This window comes from Panicum virgatum, chromosome 3K (assembly GCF_016808335.1).
Source record: "Panicum virgatum strain AP13 chromosome 3K, P.virgatum_v5, whole genome shotgun sequence".
Lineage (NCBI taxonomy): Eukaryota > Viridiplantae > Streptophyta > Magnoliopsida > Poales > Poaceae > Panicum > Panicum virgatum.
This window is the reverse complement of record NC_053138.1, coordinates 62,472,701-62,492,645: the sequence shown is the minus strand read 5'-3', so window position 1 is coordinate 62,492,645 and position 19,945 is coordinate 62,472,701. Positions and strand designations below refer to the sequence as shown.

The following is a 19,945-nucleotide window of genomic DNA, read 5'->3' as shown; positions in this document are numbered from 1 at the left end:
TTTTGAAGTACGCACATAAAGTTCATAAGAATATATATGTATATGAAAAATAAAATGCACTCTGGGACTAATTGTAGCACCGTCTTCCCATAAGCCTAAGAGGAATCATTTTGATTTTGAACGGGAGCCATGGTTACTTAGTCCTGTGGTACTTAATTGACTGCAGTGATTGATTGGTCTGGTGTACCGTCTTTTGAGAAATGAGTCCATAAGTTTTGTATAACGATAAAGAATAAGTTTTGGAGTTCCTAAGTTAAAGAAGTTCATTTGATATAAGGTGGCATGCTATAGTAACTGGGTTCAATGGTATGTATAATTGACCATTGTAATCTTTTTATCTTGGTATGTCATTTTGTTGAAAAGTGAACTTATAAGTTTAAGCCTTATGATCAAGGGGGAGAATGTTGGGTTGATCATGTCGGCAGTGATGTCAGTGTTAAGATAAAAATCTGCTGACTAATAATTGCTGTTAGTATACAAGTTCTAATTGAATTTGGACTCTTGATTGGAGGGCTCTAGAAACCCCTATATGGTGTTGTCCCCCTGTGGTGCTGTCCATATATATAGGGCTGAGGCATCCCAAATAAAGGTGATTGAAAAGCTAAGCAAAAATAGACTACCTTAGCCCAAGCTGTCCAATCTCAGCTATCACACAGAAACCACAGGAAGGGCTCACCTCCAACAAAACAAGCCCTAGATGCAAGAACAAAAGAAGAACAAAGGCAGGGTGCTCAAGTAAATCAAGGTATGTCCATAATTCCATCTCTATTTGTGGTTCTCTCTTAGACTAGATGATCCTGCACATTTAACACTGGGGTTACTATGTCAGGGACAGGGAGGGGGCACTCACCGGGAAGTGGGTGCAGGTTGCCGGGACTGAAAGGAGGTGGACCCGCAACACCGGCGCCACGTTCAAAGAGAAAACCCGCGTGGCCGAAGGACCACAGTGGCTGGCCCCTCGCCGCCGCCGCGGCCTTCGTCCACGGCGAAGAGGCCGCGGAGCGGGGAGGCTCCTCCCCCGCATCAAAAGAGCGACACCAAAATTCGAAAATGGCGCACGAACCGAGCAAGTTGTTGGGGTCCTCATCTCGCCGCGGAGGAGGAGGCGGTCGCCGTCCGGCAAGCGGCGGCGGCCTCCGCCGTGGCGAGACCAGGTGGTTTCGCTCGCCATCGGAGGACTCGGAGAAAAACTCGGCAGGGAGTTCAATGAGAAATGACTTGGGCCTTCCACAGCCATTGGATCGCTATCCAAACCAGGGGTCCACAAGAGCCGTTGGATCCAGCCTTCGCGGCCCCGATGGAGTCCGAGCACAATGGGATGGATGGTGCATTTGTGCAGAACACCCCCTTAACTAACGGCAGAGATCACGTCAAAATATTCTTATTAGAATAATCCGTCCCCGTGCAAAATAAAAGGACGTGGGGGACCGTTCTGTAAAAGCGGCTCGGCCGCCTGCAACCGCTTTTGTTTTGTACCCCGAAAGAAAAGAAATTTGCCACCAAGTACAATCCAAAAGGCCGGTGTTGGAGCTCAGGGCCTGTTTGGTTCTAGGGATTTTTTTTAAGTCCATGGAACTTTTTAGTATTTAGAAGTATTAAATAAATATTAATTATAAAACTAACTACAGAACCCAGGGGCTAAACTGCGAGACGAATCTAATGAAGTATATTAATCTATGATTAGCAGATGATTATTGTAGCATCACTGTAGCAAATTATGAATTAATTAGTCTCATTAGATTCGTCTATTGAATTAGCACTCAACTGTAAAAAAATATTTATAAACATATTTTATTTAATACTATAAAATAATAAGATTTTTTTTTGATGTGATAGAGACTTATGAAAAAAAAATTGAAACGCCTCAATCAATCCAAAGCGGAGGCGAAAGCGAAGGGGGAGGGGAGAGTGGAGGCAGAGCGGTCGGCTGGTCGGGCCGGCGGCGACGGTGACGCCTCGCTCGCTCGCTGTGGCCCTACGCATTCCGCGCAGGTTGAGCTCCTCCTCCCGATTCGTTTTGCTGAGGAGTTTCTTGGAGCGCGGGCGGTGTGAGGTCGATGGGATTGCTGAGCATAGGTTGTTGCCTGTTTTTCTTGCTCTTGGGCGGTGGGTACTGCCGCTGGGGATCCGCGGTTGGGTTCGCTCGGGCTCGGGCTTCCATCAGTCTACCCGATCCGCGGTCCTGTTTGTGAATTTAGCTCGCATTTCGCCCGGGATTCTGCCTCCCCTTCGATTCAGTTACCGGGATACTGTTCTTCCATCCGCAGACTTTTGCTCGTTTGCGCGAGCGTTCTGAATATATGGGTTCTGTAGCTGCGATTTTTTTCTCGCTGTGTGTACTTTGCAGCCTACCCCAACTTGCTTGGGAAAAAAGGCTATGTTGTTGTCGTTGTTGTTGTTGTGTGTACTTTGCTGCGAAAATTCGGGTTTGGAGGTTTGGGTATCGGTTGCAATGCTGTCCCCCCTTTTTTTCCTTCCACCACAAGTTCATGACGTTTGCAAGACTCTATCTTTTTTAGCGGACCGTGCTTTTCCATCCCATCTTCGGTATTTAGATTAGGGCGGATTTCTGCTTCGCATTTGCTTCTGACTATTGGAGCAACAATTGATGTGTGTATTCGGCAACATCACTGACATTGCGCAACAATTTGGCAGGTGCTAGCTGTTGAGCTCACAGAAGAAAAAAAGGGAGGGCTACCATGGGGATTTCAGCTAAGTGGATAAAATCACTTGTTGGGCTAAGAAAGCCTGAAAAGGAGCGAAATGCTGAAACCAGCGCCGGGGTAAGTCACTGTGCAGCTGTCTGTAGCTTGAGATTTAGGCTGTGTTTCCATGAGATACTTTACTTATCTCAACGCAGACGTTTTACTTTTACCAGAACTATCTGAAATTCTGAATTCTGAAGTTGGAACCACTTTTATTGTTGACATGTCCTTGTCTTCTGAAGTTCTGTATACCCAATAGGGGTTGTTGTCCCACTATATTTTTACATTTTTGAGCAGTAGTCAAGTATATTCTAGCATTCTTCAAGGCCATGCATTACAGCACATGCCATGCATTGATGTTGCATATGTATCTTCATTTCTGATAATGTGTTGATGTTGTCAAGACTGGTAACTCTTCCATCCTATTATCCAATATACGACAGGAAAAAAAAACAGAGCTGGCCCAACTACTCAATTGCACCATTCGATTTGAAACACTCTAGTTTATGTTTATTCCTAATTGTTATGCTAGTATGATTGAACTCAATTTACACAAATAGTTAGCTGGTTCATCAAGTGGATACCATAGTCTAGTTCTGTATCTTTTCTTTCTTTTACTTATTCACATCCATTCCATGAACATGAAATGAGAAGCACCTAAAGGATCAAGCATAGATTAACCCAAGGTGTTCTATGCTCATGTTAACAGAATTGCACTGCTGTATTTTTGGCTGGGCTGCCACATCCAAATTTCTCGCCACTTCCCATGCTCCATGACACTATGCTGCACATAATTCATTCTTTGCTCTTTTTCTTTTAATTATGGTTGATTGATTATGTTGCTTCAAGATCATATTTTCTGAAAATTGTAGAGGAGCTCTGGTGCCCACTTGCTACACAAACAGGATCATTCTGTAGATACAAAAGGTGCTCTTGCAGCTGAAGAACTCAGAGTACAAGCTGAACCATTGGCTGCTGAAGCAAATACAGAGACAATATCAAATTCCACTTCCTCACCGAGCACATCTTTTCAAGTTTCTCAGACTGAACATGGTACAAAGGAGTATCAGGCTGCTGTGGTTATTCAGTCCGCCTTCCGAGCATTCCTGGTATTATAAGAATACTTTGATTTTCACATTCTTATTAAAACTATGAAAAACGTAGAACATATTGCATTCTGTTATGCAGAGAGGTCTAGCTTTCCAACTCAGATTCTGGTTGAGCAAAACTATCAAAAAGAAACTTAAAACTGTTGTGAACGTTGTAAGGGGCTAAAGGCTTAGATGAGATTATGTTATGGTTAATCCCTCACTTTTTAAGATAAGGCTAGTGCTAAGTTGCTAACCAATCAAATACACATATGGAAAGTTTTAAAAGTTGTGTTTTTTGGTCATTTGTTCTTTAGTAATGTACAACACAAAAAGTAGGCTGATATTTTTGCATGTTAATATTTACCAGGCTAGACGTGCTTTACGGGCGTTAAAAGGGCTAGTTAGACTCCAGGCACTTGTAAGAGGTCATGCTGTAAGAAAGCAAGCAGCAGAAACACTTCAGTGCATGCAAGCGCTGGTGAGAGCTCAAGCTCGTGTGAGAGCAAGACGAGTCCGTGTTTCTTTGGAAAGCCAAGGGACCCAAAAGAAACCTCCTGAAAAGAATGTTCATGAGGACCATGTTCAAGATATTGAGGTGACAAACAGCATTCCTTTAGATATATATGTGCTGTCATACTGTCATGTAATCATTCATATCATCACTTGCTTAGGATATATATTATGCCAATTAAAAGTCGAACATATCCCTACCAAATGACTTAATCTGTGTATGTCTGGTTGCATAAATCAGATCTGGGCAGTGGTTTATCATCAAGGAAAACTGGAAAAGAGAAACCACTGGCCAGGTCTATTCTGGTTTCACTATAATTCTATGAGATTATCCATGTTGTCATTCAATGATCAGGTTATATTGTTGGCATGTTCCACACAGTTCCAAGTAAACTGTTGACATTTTTTCTGTTTCCGAGAGAATATGCTGCCAATAGTTTTAAGAAACTAAGAAGCTTAAGCTCGATCTGTAAAGGCATACACACAAAAAATCTGCTATCCCCTACCTTAGTTGAAAATAATGGTAACAGAACCAAATACATCTTAGGCAACATTCAAGTATTTGTGTGTTTAATCAAGCATGACTTGAATAATTTATTGTGTTTACTGACCTTTTCCCAATTTCCCATGAGTAACGAACAAGCTGGGTTATGTTTATTGAAGTATATATTTGTTTTTGAAAACTTACTGTCTATCGGTGATATGCAGGAAGACTGGTGTGGTAGTATAGGCTCAGTAGAAGAAATTAAAGCTAAGGCATTGAAAAGGCAAGAAGCTGCAGCTAAGCGGGAAAGGGCGATGGCGTATGCTTTAACCCATCAGGTAATTTCAAATAATGTTGTTCTATTGGAAATTTGTGAATGATTAGCATTGCGTCGATGCTTGAAAGGCCAAGATATATCTAGGATAAAGCTTTTCAGAGTTTTTTTTTATTTTGCTTATTTTCTTTTCTGGTGTTCAAAGTGTATTGTCACAGACTTGCAATCAACAAGGATATTCTTTTTTTTACTTTTCTCTTGTGGGTATGTGGATCTCATTGCATGACTTGGCTGAATAGGCATTCTGGTGTCGTAGTCAATATTGCATATTTGATTTACACAAGAGGGAGGCTAGACAGTGGGAATAGCACCTTGGTCTTTCTCAAAATTAGCAAATGGTTGTGGGTAGACTATTTTGAATGTTCTACTAGTGACCTTGATAGGTAATCTGGGTTCACCAGGTTAAAGGCAATCTGGTTGCTGGGCACTTATTAGACTAGTGCACCAGCTCAACAAATATGAAAAGGTCACACTTCAGTTTCCTTTGTGGCTTATCCTTTTTATCTAGAGAAAGAACTTGCTGTTCTTTCCTTCTTGGGTCTGAGCTCACTGTTATCTTCACTGGCTGAAAAATGGTAATCATAATGCATTAGGTTTGCTAATTTGTGTTTTCCCCTGGCAGTGGCAAACAGGTTCGAGGAAACAGAAAGCAGCGAGCCTCCAAGACCAAGGACTTGTAGGGAACGAAAATCAGTGGGGGCGAAACTGGTTAGAGAGGTGGATGGCTGCACGCCCATGGGAGAACAGGTTACTTGACAGTAATGCCAAAGAAAGTGTCACAGTTGGTGATGACAAACCTGCTGAGGAAGACAAGGCTAAAGCTCTGAACAAACCAAAGGGAAAACTACCCGTTTCAACCACACAATCAAATGGATCACGGCAGAAGAAAGGCACAGGCCACAAGAAGTCACATTCTGATGTAAGTGACTCTTCATCGGGGCAGTCTGCAAGTGTGCAACCAACTGCTTCTTTGGAGTCATCCAAGATAAAAGAGAAGCTATCAGATGAAATCGCAGATGAAGTCAGCTCTCAACCTTTGAAATTGGCTTCCCGATCCACGAGCAATCCAAAAGAAAGGCCAGCACAAATCAATGCACCAGCGAAGAAGCGATTATCCCTTCCTAACAATGGTAAATCATCTGTCTCTGTATGTTATTGCCATCATGTTTCCTGAACACTCCTTTAGAAAACTGTATGTACCAGAACTCACAAAGTTTTATGTCCTGAAATAAGTTATAGCTATATATTTGGGTCGATATGTTGACCTGCACTTGAGCAAGGCATCAGCAGTTGAAGCTTTCAAAGCAATTGATCTTTGTCACTTGTGCAGCAACAGCCAATGGTGGTGTAGGAAAACGTCCTGCCAATAGTACCCAGACAACCCAGGCCACGAGATCGAAGAATGCAGTGAAAGGAGGTTCCAAATCTGAATCAAGAGAGAAGCCGAAGCCTTCTAGCACAACCACGAAGCCAGTTGAGGCGCAAGCCTGAGACAAAACCACTCCCATTTCATTCAGACCATTGGTGATGCCCCTTTGTCATGCGTGCTGTTGCGTTTGTGTCTGTGTACATAAAATCGGAAAACAAATCCAGCATCTGAACTGATGCCATGTTGTATTCTACAATTGTGCGAGAAGATTGTTAGCGTTGTCTAGAGTGATGTACATCGTTTGTGCTGTTGTTATCGACAATTGTGTATGTTCCCTTCAGATTGCTCGGTGTATGAAGATTCGAAAACCATCTTTCTAAATGTCATGATGTAGTTGTAGTCTTTCAGCAACAGTGATGGTTGGTGGCATGGATATTGTACAAGCCTACATGTTCTCATTGCCTATTCCTTTCCCCAAGCTTCCTTCATCATGTAAAGTCCATCAAGATTCTTCATGAACACAAGATTTCATACAAGGACAATGTGTCCCTATTTGGTTCCACACCTGTGGTTTTTGTATGATAAAGTTGTGCAATGTGTTAGTGCGTTTGCAAAGCAGGTCGAAATGATGGACCTTCAAGAGCAATCATGCAGGCCAGAGCCCCCTTCTTTGCAGGTCTCTTTAGGGCCCCAACAGAAAGGTGAGGCCTCCTGTGTGCCACCTGCTAGGAACCTGCTTATCTCTTTGACCATGCAGGTGTTTGGGCTCTGTTGTGCTGACCCTATGTGTTGCATGCATCTGTTGAAGCCGTGTGAAAGCATATATGCTAGCATAAAAAAACATTGATTTATCATAATTAATCTATTGGCTGCCATGACATTTTTTAAGTGAGACTAAATTGCTGCTAAGATTCCTTTTTTTGTTTAGTGGTTGCTGGGAAGTCAATGTAAGAGGATGATAACACGAAGGAGAAGGCGGATTAGTCAATTGTGTTATGGAAATGCAAGCTGAATTGGACTTTGGACAGGTCCACACCACATCTTGTAATGTTCCCGGCATCATCCAATATTTGTGGGCGGTGATTTATTGTCGTTGTTCGGCAGACACGTGGGTCCATGACACCATAAATGTCCACATCGCCCTACCAAATTCGCACTACTGCACTTTGTGCTAAGGATTTTTGAACATGTATTTAGCCTGCATGAGGCTAGGGAGAATGTTCACGTAATCTCATGTTCTGATGCTGACAGCACACAAAGTATGATGTGAAGTGCAGCTTGGGAGTCATTTTTCACTTTACACGGTTGGTTTTTTTACTCACAGAAATCAGAATGAAACGCTTTAAAAAAAAGTCTGATGTTTTAGCTTATTTTGTCAATGGAGCTAGATTTGCCTGTATCGGAATGTCGTGCAAAGGGAACTCAAATCTCATATCAAGACTATCTGAAATAATCATTCCAGGCAATGCTTTTTTTTTGAAAGGTTAGTGCTTCTTTTCCCTACTCATCAATGCAGTACAGATTCAGTCATCCAACAGCCTGATAATCGTGCCTGCCTTCTCCTTCTTCTCTTGTTGTTAGCCGAAAGATACAGACAATTGTCACTGATTTTCCCGGCAACACGGGGAGAACAGAATCTAATGTGTTTGGCGTGCGTGCGTGTTGACCGCAAATGAAGCAATATTGTTTTTTTTCTTCCGGCCTCTCCGGATTAGATGACCGTGTCTGGTTCTTGGCCTGACATCAGGACCGTACCTACCTGTAGCATACGCCATGAGCATGTGATGTGAGAGGATGTAATGCACAAGCTGAGATGAGCTATGTGAAGTGGATTGGTCATGGACTGCACTCATGGCGGCCAAAAAAAAAAGATAAATCAAAAGGAGAAAAAAAAAGTCCAGCATCCTAATGTTTCGCTCTGCACGCTTTCCATTTGCTGCTTCCCTGACAATGACATTGTGAATCTTCAATTCAATGTGCGTGCGTGCTGACCGGACACAACAGACGAAGCACAGAACCACCCTTTGCCCCATGGCCATGGAGCTGTTTCTGACCTGAAGAGGCCGATGCGATCGCATCCCATGCCATGCCATGCCCTCCCCTCGTTGCTAACAGCTGCAGCACTGAATGGGTGCGGGCACTGTCTGTCAGCTTATCCTGAGATTGTGAAAGGCAGGAGGAAGACGATGACGAGACGAGGCAGGCAGCACTGGACCCCCAGCTCTGATGAGCGAGCTGGTTCTGGTTCTGGTTCTCGCTGGGCTGTGGATGGATGGATGGATCACTCTGACAGACTTCCTGCACTAGCGGCGCTCTAGCAGAGCAATCACATGGTGACGTGCCCAGAAAGAGGGAGAGGGGGCCGAGAAAAATGGATGATGGCTTTTCTTAGAAAAAAAATGAATGCTGCAGGCTGAGGTCAACATTTACTTGTCACTCCTCATTTTTCGTGAGATCAATTATTTTTTTTATAAAGTATTTATCAATGTTTAATATTTATATATCACTAGATTTATTATGAAATAGATTTTATTATTATTATATATCTTTAAGTATTTACAATTTTTTTTTAAAAAATATTTAGTCAAAGTTGGCACGATAAACAAAGAGTGACAAGTATTTTGAAACGGAAGTCGGTAGTTTAGAGTTTTATAAAAACAGGAATTCAATCCTTTTAGCGTCATTTTTAGATTGTTTTGGTTAAGATTTGAGACCAATTATGTGAGAACCGCCCAATTTGATACTATTTTAAACGAACCGCCGGTCATTATCACCCAGATGAGAGTTAACACGTGCTTGCCGTAGAGCGTGCCACGTGTTATCCCACATCTAGAGACACGAATAACCGACACGTCATTCATTCAAAATAATACCAAATCCGGTAGTCCCGGTATGTGCTCCAACATACGCCCAGAATCAGCATATGCACATACCGTATACAATCGAATACATAGCCAACAATCCACAAAGAGCAGTTATATAAAACCAGAGTTCGAGACTTAATATTACAAGTTCAATATAGGTGGGTTTCAAGCTTCACTTTACAAGCCTTGGGCTCACGCAAGTCATATTAAACAGAGATTTAGAGCTTATTGAAAATACATGCTCTCCCGAAGCTCAGCTACGATAAAACTTACTTAAGATGATGATGCCTTGCTCAAGGACATCACCACAGCAGCAACAGCCTACTCTTCCCCCGCATTAGGATCAGCGGGGTAGAAATGGCCGAACACCACTTCTGGCTCACCTGCAACTAGGTTTAGAAAGCACCCTGAGTACAAAAGGTACTCCGCAAGACTTACGCGATTAAATAAACAAGGATCATGCAAAGGCTCAAGGAAAAGCTTTAAGTTTAAGTACTTATTGCATAAGCACAAGATGCATAGACTATCACCTAGTAAACTTAATTAATCTTGCCCAACCCCTAGAATTTTAGTTGATTAAGAGAGTAACACAATATACATAACAGATCCTCAACATGACATGAAACCAAAGCCAACAATACCGAAACTCTCTATGAAGAATTCGACGAACCAAGAGCTTGCTCATATCCGAGAGCGCGGCAATTCGAATTGATTAAATCCTTGCAAGGGTGTACTACTTTACCCACACGACGCGAGGACCATGCGACTCACCCAACCGATCACGCCGGGCAAGGGGGTACTCACGTCAACCGTTCCCAACCAGGCTCAACCGTTGAGGGTACGCCCAGCTTGCGCGTGGAGACTTAGTTCCACCGAGGACATCTCTAAATTTTCCTACACATAGTTCCACTCGGGGACCTGCTAAGCCTCCCTGCATAGCCCGTTGGCCACGCATCTGGGACCGGGCCCTAATGATCAAGTCAAAGAAGGTATTTGGCTCATCCGTTCCATTATATTGGATATGTGGTAGCACGGAAAGGTGCTCAAGGCCAATGGCATCAACTCGGTCCTTAATCGATCCAAGCGGACTATGCCCATGTGACTTCATCCTCTAGGCCCTACTATTCCGCTCGAATCTCGATACTACCAAACTCATACCACTAAACCAAACCAGTGCGATCAAGGGTAACCAATAAGTGTGATCCTCCAGACTATTCCTGTCTAGCGAGTAAAAGAAGTATTCTAAGCCGGGCTAAGCATCTAGTCAGATTAAGTTATTACTGACTAACTAGTGACAAGGACATGGTTAACAATTCAAGGAAGATAATGCAGGAAATTAGGTATAAGGATGCAATACATACATACTATATCCACGTTACCCGGTGAGATAACTAGTTAAGTCAGATTAAATAGGAGCAAGGATTCATGCTTAGCTGCTTGCCTTGGATAGCTTTGGACTCGACCGCGTACGGAACTCCAGGTTCAGGCTCGGCGGGCTCCACGGGTTCGTTCTCCGACGGCTCGGTCACTATAATGCATGAATGCGATGCAAGAATTAAGAAAAGATCTTAACAACATGCATAAATCATGAAACAATTTGAACATGCAGAGAACAATGCAAAGAACTCAAGAAAATTGGTTTTGCATGAAAATCATTTTCCTAAACATAACCATAAATATTTTAGCTTTCAGCCACTCTAAACAAAACAAATCAAAAAAGGCATGCAACCTAAACAAAACAAATCCAAAAAAAATTATCATGGAAACTAGGCAGGAACACAAGACTAACAAAACTGGTTTTGCCATTTTATCACTTTCCAGCAAGAAGTTCTAGAATAAACCATTTTCAGCCAAAGCATAACGAAACAAGCTAAATCTTTGATAAACAGCAAGGAACCATTTGAAAAAACTGCACCATTGGAAACTACACCTCACAAGGAGTCTAACAAAATTTGGTTTGGCATTTTTCCAGCAGTACACAAATAAATAAGCAATAAACTCACTTTTGCAAGATAAACCTATAGATAAATCTACAGCAAAGTAACATGCAAAACAATAATTTTCCTAAGTAGACCTCAGCTAGAGGAATCTAAAAAAACAAGTTTCACAATTTTTGGAGCTATACAAGAATTTCTAGGGATTTTACAAGATTGCAGAAAAACTAAACATCACAAAACCCTAACTAATTGCTAGATCCACCCTATCCCACACCCACAGTCGCTGACAGGTGGGGCCCGCTGGCCAGCGGCCCACCCAGCCGGGTCAAGGCAGGGCACGCGCCCTGACCGCGGCGCGTGCGCGGCCACGGCGTCGCGGGCGACGCGCGGTGCGCGCGCACGCGCGTGCGCGGCGACGGCGAGCGGCGGCGGCGCGAGGCGGCGCGGCTAGGCGGGGCCAGAGCGGGGAAGGGGAGGTGCGCACGGCGATGCGGAGGTGGCGGCGAAGCTCACCAGCGGCGGTGCGAGCGAGGAGCTGCGGCGGAGGAGCGGCACGACGAGCAGGGGCGGCGGCGGGCGGAGGCGGTCGCCGACGGCTCTGCAGGGGAGGGGAAGGGGCCGGATTAGGGGTGGAACGGGTCGAGGGAAGCGAGGAGACGCTCCCCACGCGAGGGATTGAGCCGCGGCTCACCGTGGGCGGCGAATCACGGCGGCGGACGGAGCTCGGGGCGGCGCCGGTAGTGGAGGGGAAGGGCTAGGGTTAGGGTTGGGGAGCGAGGCCGGCCGGGCGCGGATAAGGAGAGGGGGCGAGGGAAGAGGGAAGCGGCGGCACAGAATTCGAAGATTGCCGGCACGTGGCGCGGCTCACGAGGATGGCCGGCGGCGGCGACGCGTGCCGCGGCGCGCGGGAGAAAACAGAGAGGAGGGAGAGGCTGACAGGTGGGTCCGGCGGGGATTTTTATTTTATTTTGTTTTTTTTTCCAGGGCTGTGACAACTCTCTCCCCCCTTAAGAAAATCTCGTCCCGAGATTTAGGTAGACAAGAGGGGAAGGATAAAACAAGGGCTAGATTGAGGCCATATTCACCTTGACAAGATAAACATCTACGAGATGATGCACAAAGGCAAGGATGATGTGGTGTGAGACATTCCTAGGGTTTTCTTGATGGTGACTGTGTACACATATAACAGTATCTAGGAAACTGAACTTCATCAAGAAAGTGGGGTGGGATAGGGAGAAAACTTACTCATCGGAAAAGAAATCTGGGTATTCTTGACGTAACCGATCCTCACGCTCCCACGTTGCTTCGTCTTCGGTGTGATTGCTCCATTGAACCTTTACAAACTTTACCATGATACGCTTCACCTTTCTTTCATCTCGATCAAGAATGGCAATTGGGTGTTCCTCGTAGGTAAGACCCGGTTGAAGATCAAGTGACTCCAGGTCGACAGCGTCAGCTGGAACACGATGGCACTGCTTCAACTGAGAGATGTGAAAGACATTGTGCACTGCGGAGAGTGATTGGGGAAGTTCCAATTGATAAGCCACTGCTCCAACTTTCTTGATAATCCGAAAAGGTCCAACATAGCGTGGCGCTAACTTTCCTCTGACTTGAAAACGGCGAGTGCCCTTAAATGGAGAAACTTTGAGATAAACATAATCACCAATCTTGATATGTAGTTCTCGACGACGACGATCAGCATAAATCTTCTGACGAGATTGAGCAATGCGAAGATTCTCACGAATAATCCTGACTTGCTCCTCGGCATCTTTCACCAAATCTGGACCATAGAAAGGTCTTTCCCCAGATTCGGACCAATTAATCGGAGTTCTGCACCGTCTTCCATAGAGAGCTTCAAAAGGAGACATCTTGATACTTGCTTGATAACTATTGTTATAAGAAAACTCTGCAAATGGTAAGCAAGTAACCCATTTCTTCTCATAGATTAGAGCACAGGCTCGAAGCATGTCTTCTAAGACTTGATTGACTCTCTCGGCTTGACCGTCGGTTTGAGGATGATAAGCAGTACTGTAGGTGAGTTCAGTTCCCATGTCTTCATACAGACTTCTCCAAAAGTGCGCAACAAACTGAGGACCGCGGTCAGAGACAATTTTCTTAGGAACACCATGAAGACAGACAATGCGAGTGAGATATATCTCTGCATATTGCTTGGCATGATAAGTAGTCTTCACTGGAAGGAAATGAGCCGACTTTGTCAACCGATCCACAATTACCCATATCGAATCATATCCTTGAGAAGACCTGGGTAATCCAGTGATGAAATCCATTCCAATTTCTTCCCACTTCCATGAGGGAATAGGCAAGGGCTGAAGAGTACCAGCTGGTTTAAGATGCTCGGCTTTAACCCTTTGACAAACATCACACTCAGAGACGTACCGAGCGATTTCTCGCTTCATGCGAGTCCACCAAAATCTTTGCTTGAGATCTTGATACATTTTGGTACTGCCCGGATGAATGGAGAATTGAGAACTATGGGCTTCCTCCAGAATAAGCCGTCTAAGGTTATGATCTTTAGGCACCACAATTCGCTTCCCAAAGAATAAAACTCCTTGATCATCCGTAGAGAAACTTCGAGCTTTACCCTCGTTCATTAACTCCCGAATTCGAGCCATACCTTTATTCTTCTTTTGAACTTCCTTAATTTGATCATAAAGATCAGATCTAACTGTAAGAGTAGCAAGATAGCCTTCTTTGACCATAGAAATTCTGAGTTTCCGAAGATCATCACAGAGAGTATGCACAGGAGAAGCTATGGTCAAGCAGTTGCATTGAGCCTTTCGGCTTAGTGCATCGGCGACGACATTCGCCTTTCCAGGATGATAATGCACCTCAAGATCATAATCCTTGATTAGTTCCAGCCATCGACGTTGCCTCATGTTTAGATCAGATTGAGTGAAAATGTACTTGAGACTTTTGTGATCAGTATAGATGTTGCAATGATTACCAAGCAGATAATGACGCCATATCTTTAGAGCATGGACAACAGCCGCAAGCTCTAAATCATGGGTAGGATAATTTTCTTCATGTCGCTTGAGTTGACGAGAGGCATAGGCCACCACTCAGCCTTCTTGCATAAGAACACAGCCAAGACCGATGCGAGAAGCATCGCAATAAACATCAAAACTCTTGGAAATATCTGGCTGAGAAAGAACTGGAGCAGTAGTGAGGCGATCCTTAAGGGCTTGAAAGGCTTCTTCACAGGCTGGGGACCACTCAAACTTAACCCCATTCTTCAGTAACTCGGTCATAGGCTTCGCAATTTTAGAAAAGTTCTCTATGAACCGGCGGTAATATCCCGCAAGTCCAAGAAAACTCCGGATCTCATGAACACTCTGTGGTTGCTTCCAATCCAGAACATCTTGCACCTTACTAGGATCTACAGCAATACCATCCTTGGAGAGGACATGACCAAGAAAAGATACTTCTTCAAGCCAAAACTCACATTTGCTAAACTTGGCATAAAGGTGATGCTCTCTAAGCTTTTGGAGAACGATATGGATATGACGAGCATGATCTTCTTTGGTCTTGGAATAAATAAGAATATCATCAATGAAGATGATCACAAAGACATCAAGTTCCTCCATGAAGATGCTATTCATCAGATATATGAAATAAGCCGGTGCATTGGTGAGGCCGAAAGACATGACAGTGAATTCATAAAGGCCATATCTAGTAGAAAAAGCCGTTTTTGGAATGTCTTCAATTCGAATCTTGATTTGATGATAACCCAACCTTAAATCAATCTTAGAAAAATAACGAGCTCCAAAGAGTTGATCAAACAATATATCAATCCGTGGAAGAGGATATTTATTCTTGATAGTGACTTCGTTTAACGGACGGTAATCAACACACAACCGTAAACTATCATCTTTCTTCTTCACAAAAAGAGCCGGGCATCCCCAAGGAGAGGAGCTCGGACGAATGAAACCCTTGTCCAATAAAGTCTTGAGTTGTTTCTTCAATTCTTTCAACTCATTGGGAGGCATTCGGTAAGGCTGTCTAGAGATAGGAGCAGTTCCGGGCTTGAGCTCTATGACGAACTCCACCTCACGATCAGGAGGCATACCCGGTAATTCTTCGGGAAAGACATCCGGATATTCACAAACCACGGGAATATTTTCCAACGCCGTGGCTATGGTACTTGCCAAGGCATATAAACAAGATTCCATCTTGGCAAGAGAGAGTAGAACTCTACTCCCGGAAGGGTGCAAAAGATCAATGGTGCGGGGCCCACATTTGATAACTCCGTCATGCTTACCCAACCAATTCATCCCAAGAATCACATCTAAACCCATCTGATCTAGGACAAGAAGATTAGCTTGGAAAATAGCTCCCTCGATGAGAATTGGAACCCTATCCACAAAGTTTCTAGAAATGATCTCTCCACCCGGTGATTATATCTGGTATGGCACTGGTAGATTTTGCATTTCAAGATTACTATACAGCACAAATTTCTTGCTGATGAAAGAAAAAGTGGCTCCAGAATCAATAAGAACCATAGCAGGGTGAGATTTGATTAGGAGCATACCCATGAGGACTTCAGCGTTCTCCGGAATTTCTTCGGCGGTGGTGTAGTTGAGACGGCCACGTTTAGGAGCTTGTTGTGGCTTAGCTTCCTGGCGCTGTGCTTGAGGCAGAGGGTTATTAGGCCTGGGTGCATTGAAGGCACCGCCACGCCTCGGAGAGGGGCAATCCCTGGAAATGTGGCCTAAGCCACCACAATTGAAGCACGGACCCTTTGCGGTCACACCTGGGTTGTTCCAATAGGCACTGACCGGCCTAGGAGCTTGTCCTTGAGGAGGTTGAGGGTGACGCACAATCCACATAGGACGTGGAACTTGAGCACCCGGCGTCCGAGGTGGAAAAGGAGAAGGCCCCAGACGTGGACGTGAGGAGCTACAGCCTGCTGAGGTAGGAGCGGGGCGCTTGTTCTTTGCCTCAAGATTCTTCATCTTGTGCTCAGCTCTGATGGCGATATTCACTAAGTCATTGAAGTCTTCAAACTTGGTAGTGGAGAGCTTGTCTTGCAACTCTGCGGAGAGCCCATCATACAGGCGTTCTTGCTTCTTGGCATCGGTGGCCACTTCTTCAGGTGCATATTGGGAGAGGGTGTTGAAGGCATTGACATAGGCCATCACATCACGACTTCCTTGCGTGAGATTCAGAAACTCCTTCTTCTTGATGTCCATGATACCCTTGGGAATATGGAAGGAGCGAAAAGCTGTGCGGAACTCCTCCCATGTGAAGCGGTAGTTAGTAGGGTGAGATGCCTTGAAATTCCGCCACCAAGCCCCAGGGGCATCATGCAGTTGATGAGCAGCAAAAAGAACCTTCTCATGGGGCTCACACTCAATAAGACCCAGCTTCTCTTCAATGACATTGAGCCAAAAATCCGCATCCAGAGGATCCTTGGAACCACGGAAGATAGGAGGATTGGTGCGGAAGAAATCCCCGAACCTGTTCACTTGAGGCTCAGCTCTTGGACCATTATTGCCGGCATTGCCCAACTGATTGACTAGGTGTGCCATGAGTTCAGTTTGTCGGGCCAGGACATCTGCAAGATTTGGGTGAACAGGAGGATTAGGGAGGGGATCCTCATTGTTGTGGTTGGCATTGCCACCCGAACCACTGGCACCATCCCTTTCATTTCCCGAACGCAACACCATCCTGTTAACAAACAAAACGGTTAGCGGTCAGGAATGAAAGATGAAGAATGATACTCAAAGGCAGGGTGGAAAGATAATGCGTAGATAAAAATCTAACACACGATCAACACCGGAATAGCAACTCTAAGAGATAGAGCAGATTTGGTCCACTAAGATTAGCAAGAACGAGATCAGCGAAAACTAGACCACGACACACCAGATTAGCTAGATGTAGATTTGAAAACCAAAAGAAAGTATGCATGCATGCGAGGTATGAATGCACATGACGTCTCCTCACCTCGTGAGCACGTCTTAACGTTCTAACACTCACTTTCGGCCCAACACAACCGCATTGTCCAGCAGCGCTACAACCCTCCTAATAGCGCTCAGGACAATGGGTGATTCCCACCTTCCCAACTCCGGTACAGGCTCAAAAGGTTTCCAGCAGCTGTAAGGGTTTTCCCACGCTCCCGCTACTCATTCAGACAAGAGAGATTAAGCATATCTTAATTAAACAAGTGAAGCAATAAGGAAGAAATAGCTCTAAGATGAAGGAAGAAAGGTAGCATTTCACCTTAAGTTCAAATTTTTCATAAAAGTAAATCTTAGTGCAAGTGATCAAATTTTATTTGACTCTCAACCCACTAAGCCAATTTTAGGTTCACTTCATGGAAACTCAGCTCTGATACCCGTTGTGAGAACCGCCCAATTTGATACTATTTTAAACGAACCGCCGGTCATTATCACCCAGATGAGAGTTAACACGTGCTTGCCGTAGAGCGTGCCACGTGTTATCCCACATCTAGAGACACGAATAACCGACACGTCATTCATTCAAAATAATACCAAATCCGGTAGTCCCGGTATGTGCTCCAACATACGCCCAGAATCAGCATATGCACATACCGTATACAATCGAATACATAGCCAACAATCCACAAAGAGCAGTTATATAAAACCAGAGTTCGAGACTTAATATTACAAGTTCAATATAGGTGGGTTTCAAGCTTCACTTTACAAGCCTTGGGCTCACGCAAGTCATATTAAACAGAGATTTAGAGCTTATTGAAAATACATGCTCTCCCGAAGCTCAGCTACGATAAAACTTACTTAAGATGATGATGCCTTGCTCAAGGACATCACCACAGCAGCAACAGCCTACTCTTCCCCCGCATTAGGATCAGCGGGGTAGAAATGGCCGAACACCACTTCTGGCTCACCTGCAACTAGGTTTAGAAAGCACCCTGAGTACAAAAGGTACTCCGCAAGACTTACGCGATTAAATAAATAAGGATCATGCAAAGGCTCAAGGAAAAGCTTTAAGTTTAAGAACTTATTGCATAAGCATAAGATGCATAGACTATCACCTAGTAAACTTAATTAATCTTGCCCAACCCCCAGAATTTTAGTTGATTAAGAGAGTAACACAATATACATAACAGATCCTCAACATGACATGAAACCAAAGCCAACAATATCGAAACTCTCTATGAAGAATTCGACGAACCAAGAGCTTGCTCATATCCGAGAGCGCGGCAATTCGAATTGATTAAATCCTTGCAAGGGTGTACTACTTTACCCACACGACGCGAGGACCATGCGACTCACCCAACCGATCACGCCGGGCAAGGGGGTACTCACGTCAACCGTTCCCAACCAGGCTCAACCGTTGAGGGTACGCCCAGCTTGCGCGTGGAGACTTAGTTCCACCGAGGACATCTCTAAATTTTCCTACACATAGTTCCACTCGGGGACCTGCTAAGCCTCCCTGCATAGCCCGTTGGCCACGCATCTGGGACCGGGCCCCAATGATCAAGTCAAAGAAGGTATTTGGCTCACCCGTTCCATTATATTGGATATGTGGTAGCACGGAAAGGTGCTCAAGGCCGATGGCATCAACTCGGTCCTTAATCGATCCAAGCGGACTATGCCCATGTGACTTCATCCTCTAGGCCCTACTATTCCGCTCGAATCTCGATACTACCAAACTCATACCACTAAACCAAACCAGTGCGATCAAGGGTAACCAATAAGTGTGATCCTCCAGACTATTCCTGTCTAGCGAGTAAAAGAAGTATTCTAAGCCGGGCTAAGCATCTAGTCAGATTAAGTTATTACTGACTAACTAGTGACAAGGGCATGGTTAACAATTCAAGGAAGATAATGCAGGAAATTAGGTATAAGGATGCAATACATACATACTATATATAACCCCACATTACCCGGTGAGATAAATAGTTAAGTCAGATTAAATAGGAGCAAGGATTCATGCTTAGCTGCTTGCCTTGGATAGCTTCGTACTCGACCGCGTAAGGAACTCCAGGTTCAGGCTCGGCGGGCTCCACGGGTTCGTTCTCCGACGGCTCGGTCACTATAATGCATGAATGCGATGCAAGAATTAAGAAAAGATCTTAACAACATGCATAAATCATGAAACAATTTGAACATGCAGAGAACAATGCAAAGAACTCAAGAAAATTGGTTTTGCATGAAAATCATTTTCCTAAACATAACCATAAATATTTTAGCTTTCAGCCACTCTAAACAAAACAAATCAAAAACGGCATGCAACCTAAACTAAACAAATCCAAAAAAAATTATAATGAAAACTAGGCAGGAACACAAGACTAACAAAACTGGTTTTGTCATTTTATCACTTTCCAGCAAGAAGTTCTAGAATAAACCATTTTTAGCCAAAGCATAAGGAAACAAGCTAAATCTTTGATAAACAGCAAGGAACCATGTGAAAAAACTGCACCATTGGAAACTACACCTCACAAGGAGTCTAACAAAATTTGGTTTGGCATTTTTCCAGCAGTACACAAATAAATAAGCAATAAACTCACTTTTGCAAGATAAACCTATAGATAAATCTACAGCAAAATAACATGCAAAACAATAATTTTCCTAAGTAGATCTCAGCTAGAGGAATCTAACAAAACAAGTTTCACAATTTTTGGAGCTATACAAGAATTTCTAGGGATT

At 44.1% G+C, this 19,945-nt stretch overlaps 1 protein-coding gene across 5 annotated transcripts; it reads left to right on the top strand.

Annotated features, from left to right (window-relative positions):
• The first annotated feature begins 1,854 nt into the window (after window positions 1–1,854).
• Window positions 1,855–6,936, top strand: LOC120700167 (protein IQ-DOMAIN 1-like). Of its 5 annotated transcripts, none has more exons than XM_039984379.1 (7): window positions 1,855–1,992; window positions 2,656–2,783; window positions 3,578–3,814; window positions 4,164–4,391; window positions 5,015–5,128; window positions 5,747–6,254; window positions 6,461–6,936. In XM_039984379.1, exons 2-7 carry the CDS (start codon window positions 2,700–2,702, stop codon window positions 6,613–6,615), a joined length of 1,326 nt encoding a protein of 441 aa, XP_039840313.1. In that variant the 5' UTR covers window positions 1,855–1,992; window positions 2,656–2,699; the 3' UTR covers window positions 6,616–6,936. The 5 variants fall into 5 exon arrangements, with proteins under 5 accessions (XP_039840313.1, XP_039840311.1, XP_039840315.1 ...); XM_039984377.1 differs by having other exon boundaries at window positions 6,455–6,936; XM_039984378.1 differs by having other exon boundaries at window positions 1,922–2,076; window positions 6,455–6,936.
• Window positions 6,937–19,945: the final 13,009 nt, after the last annotated feature.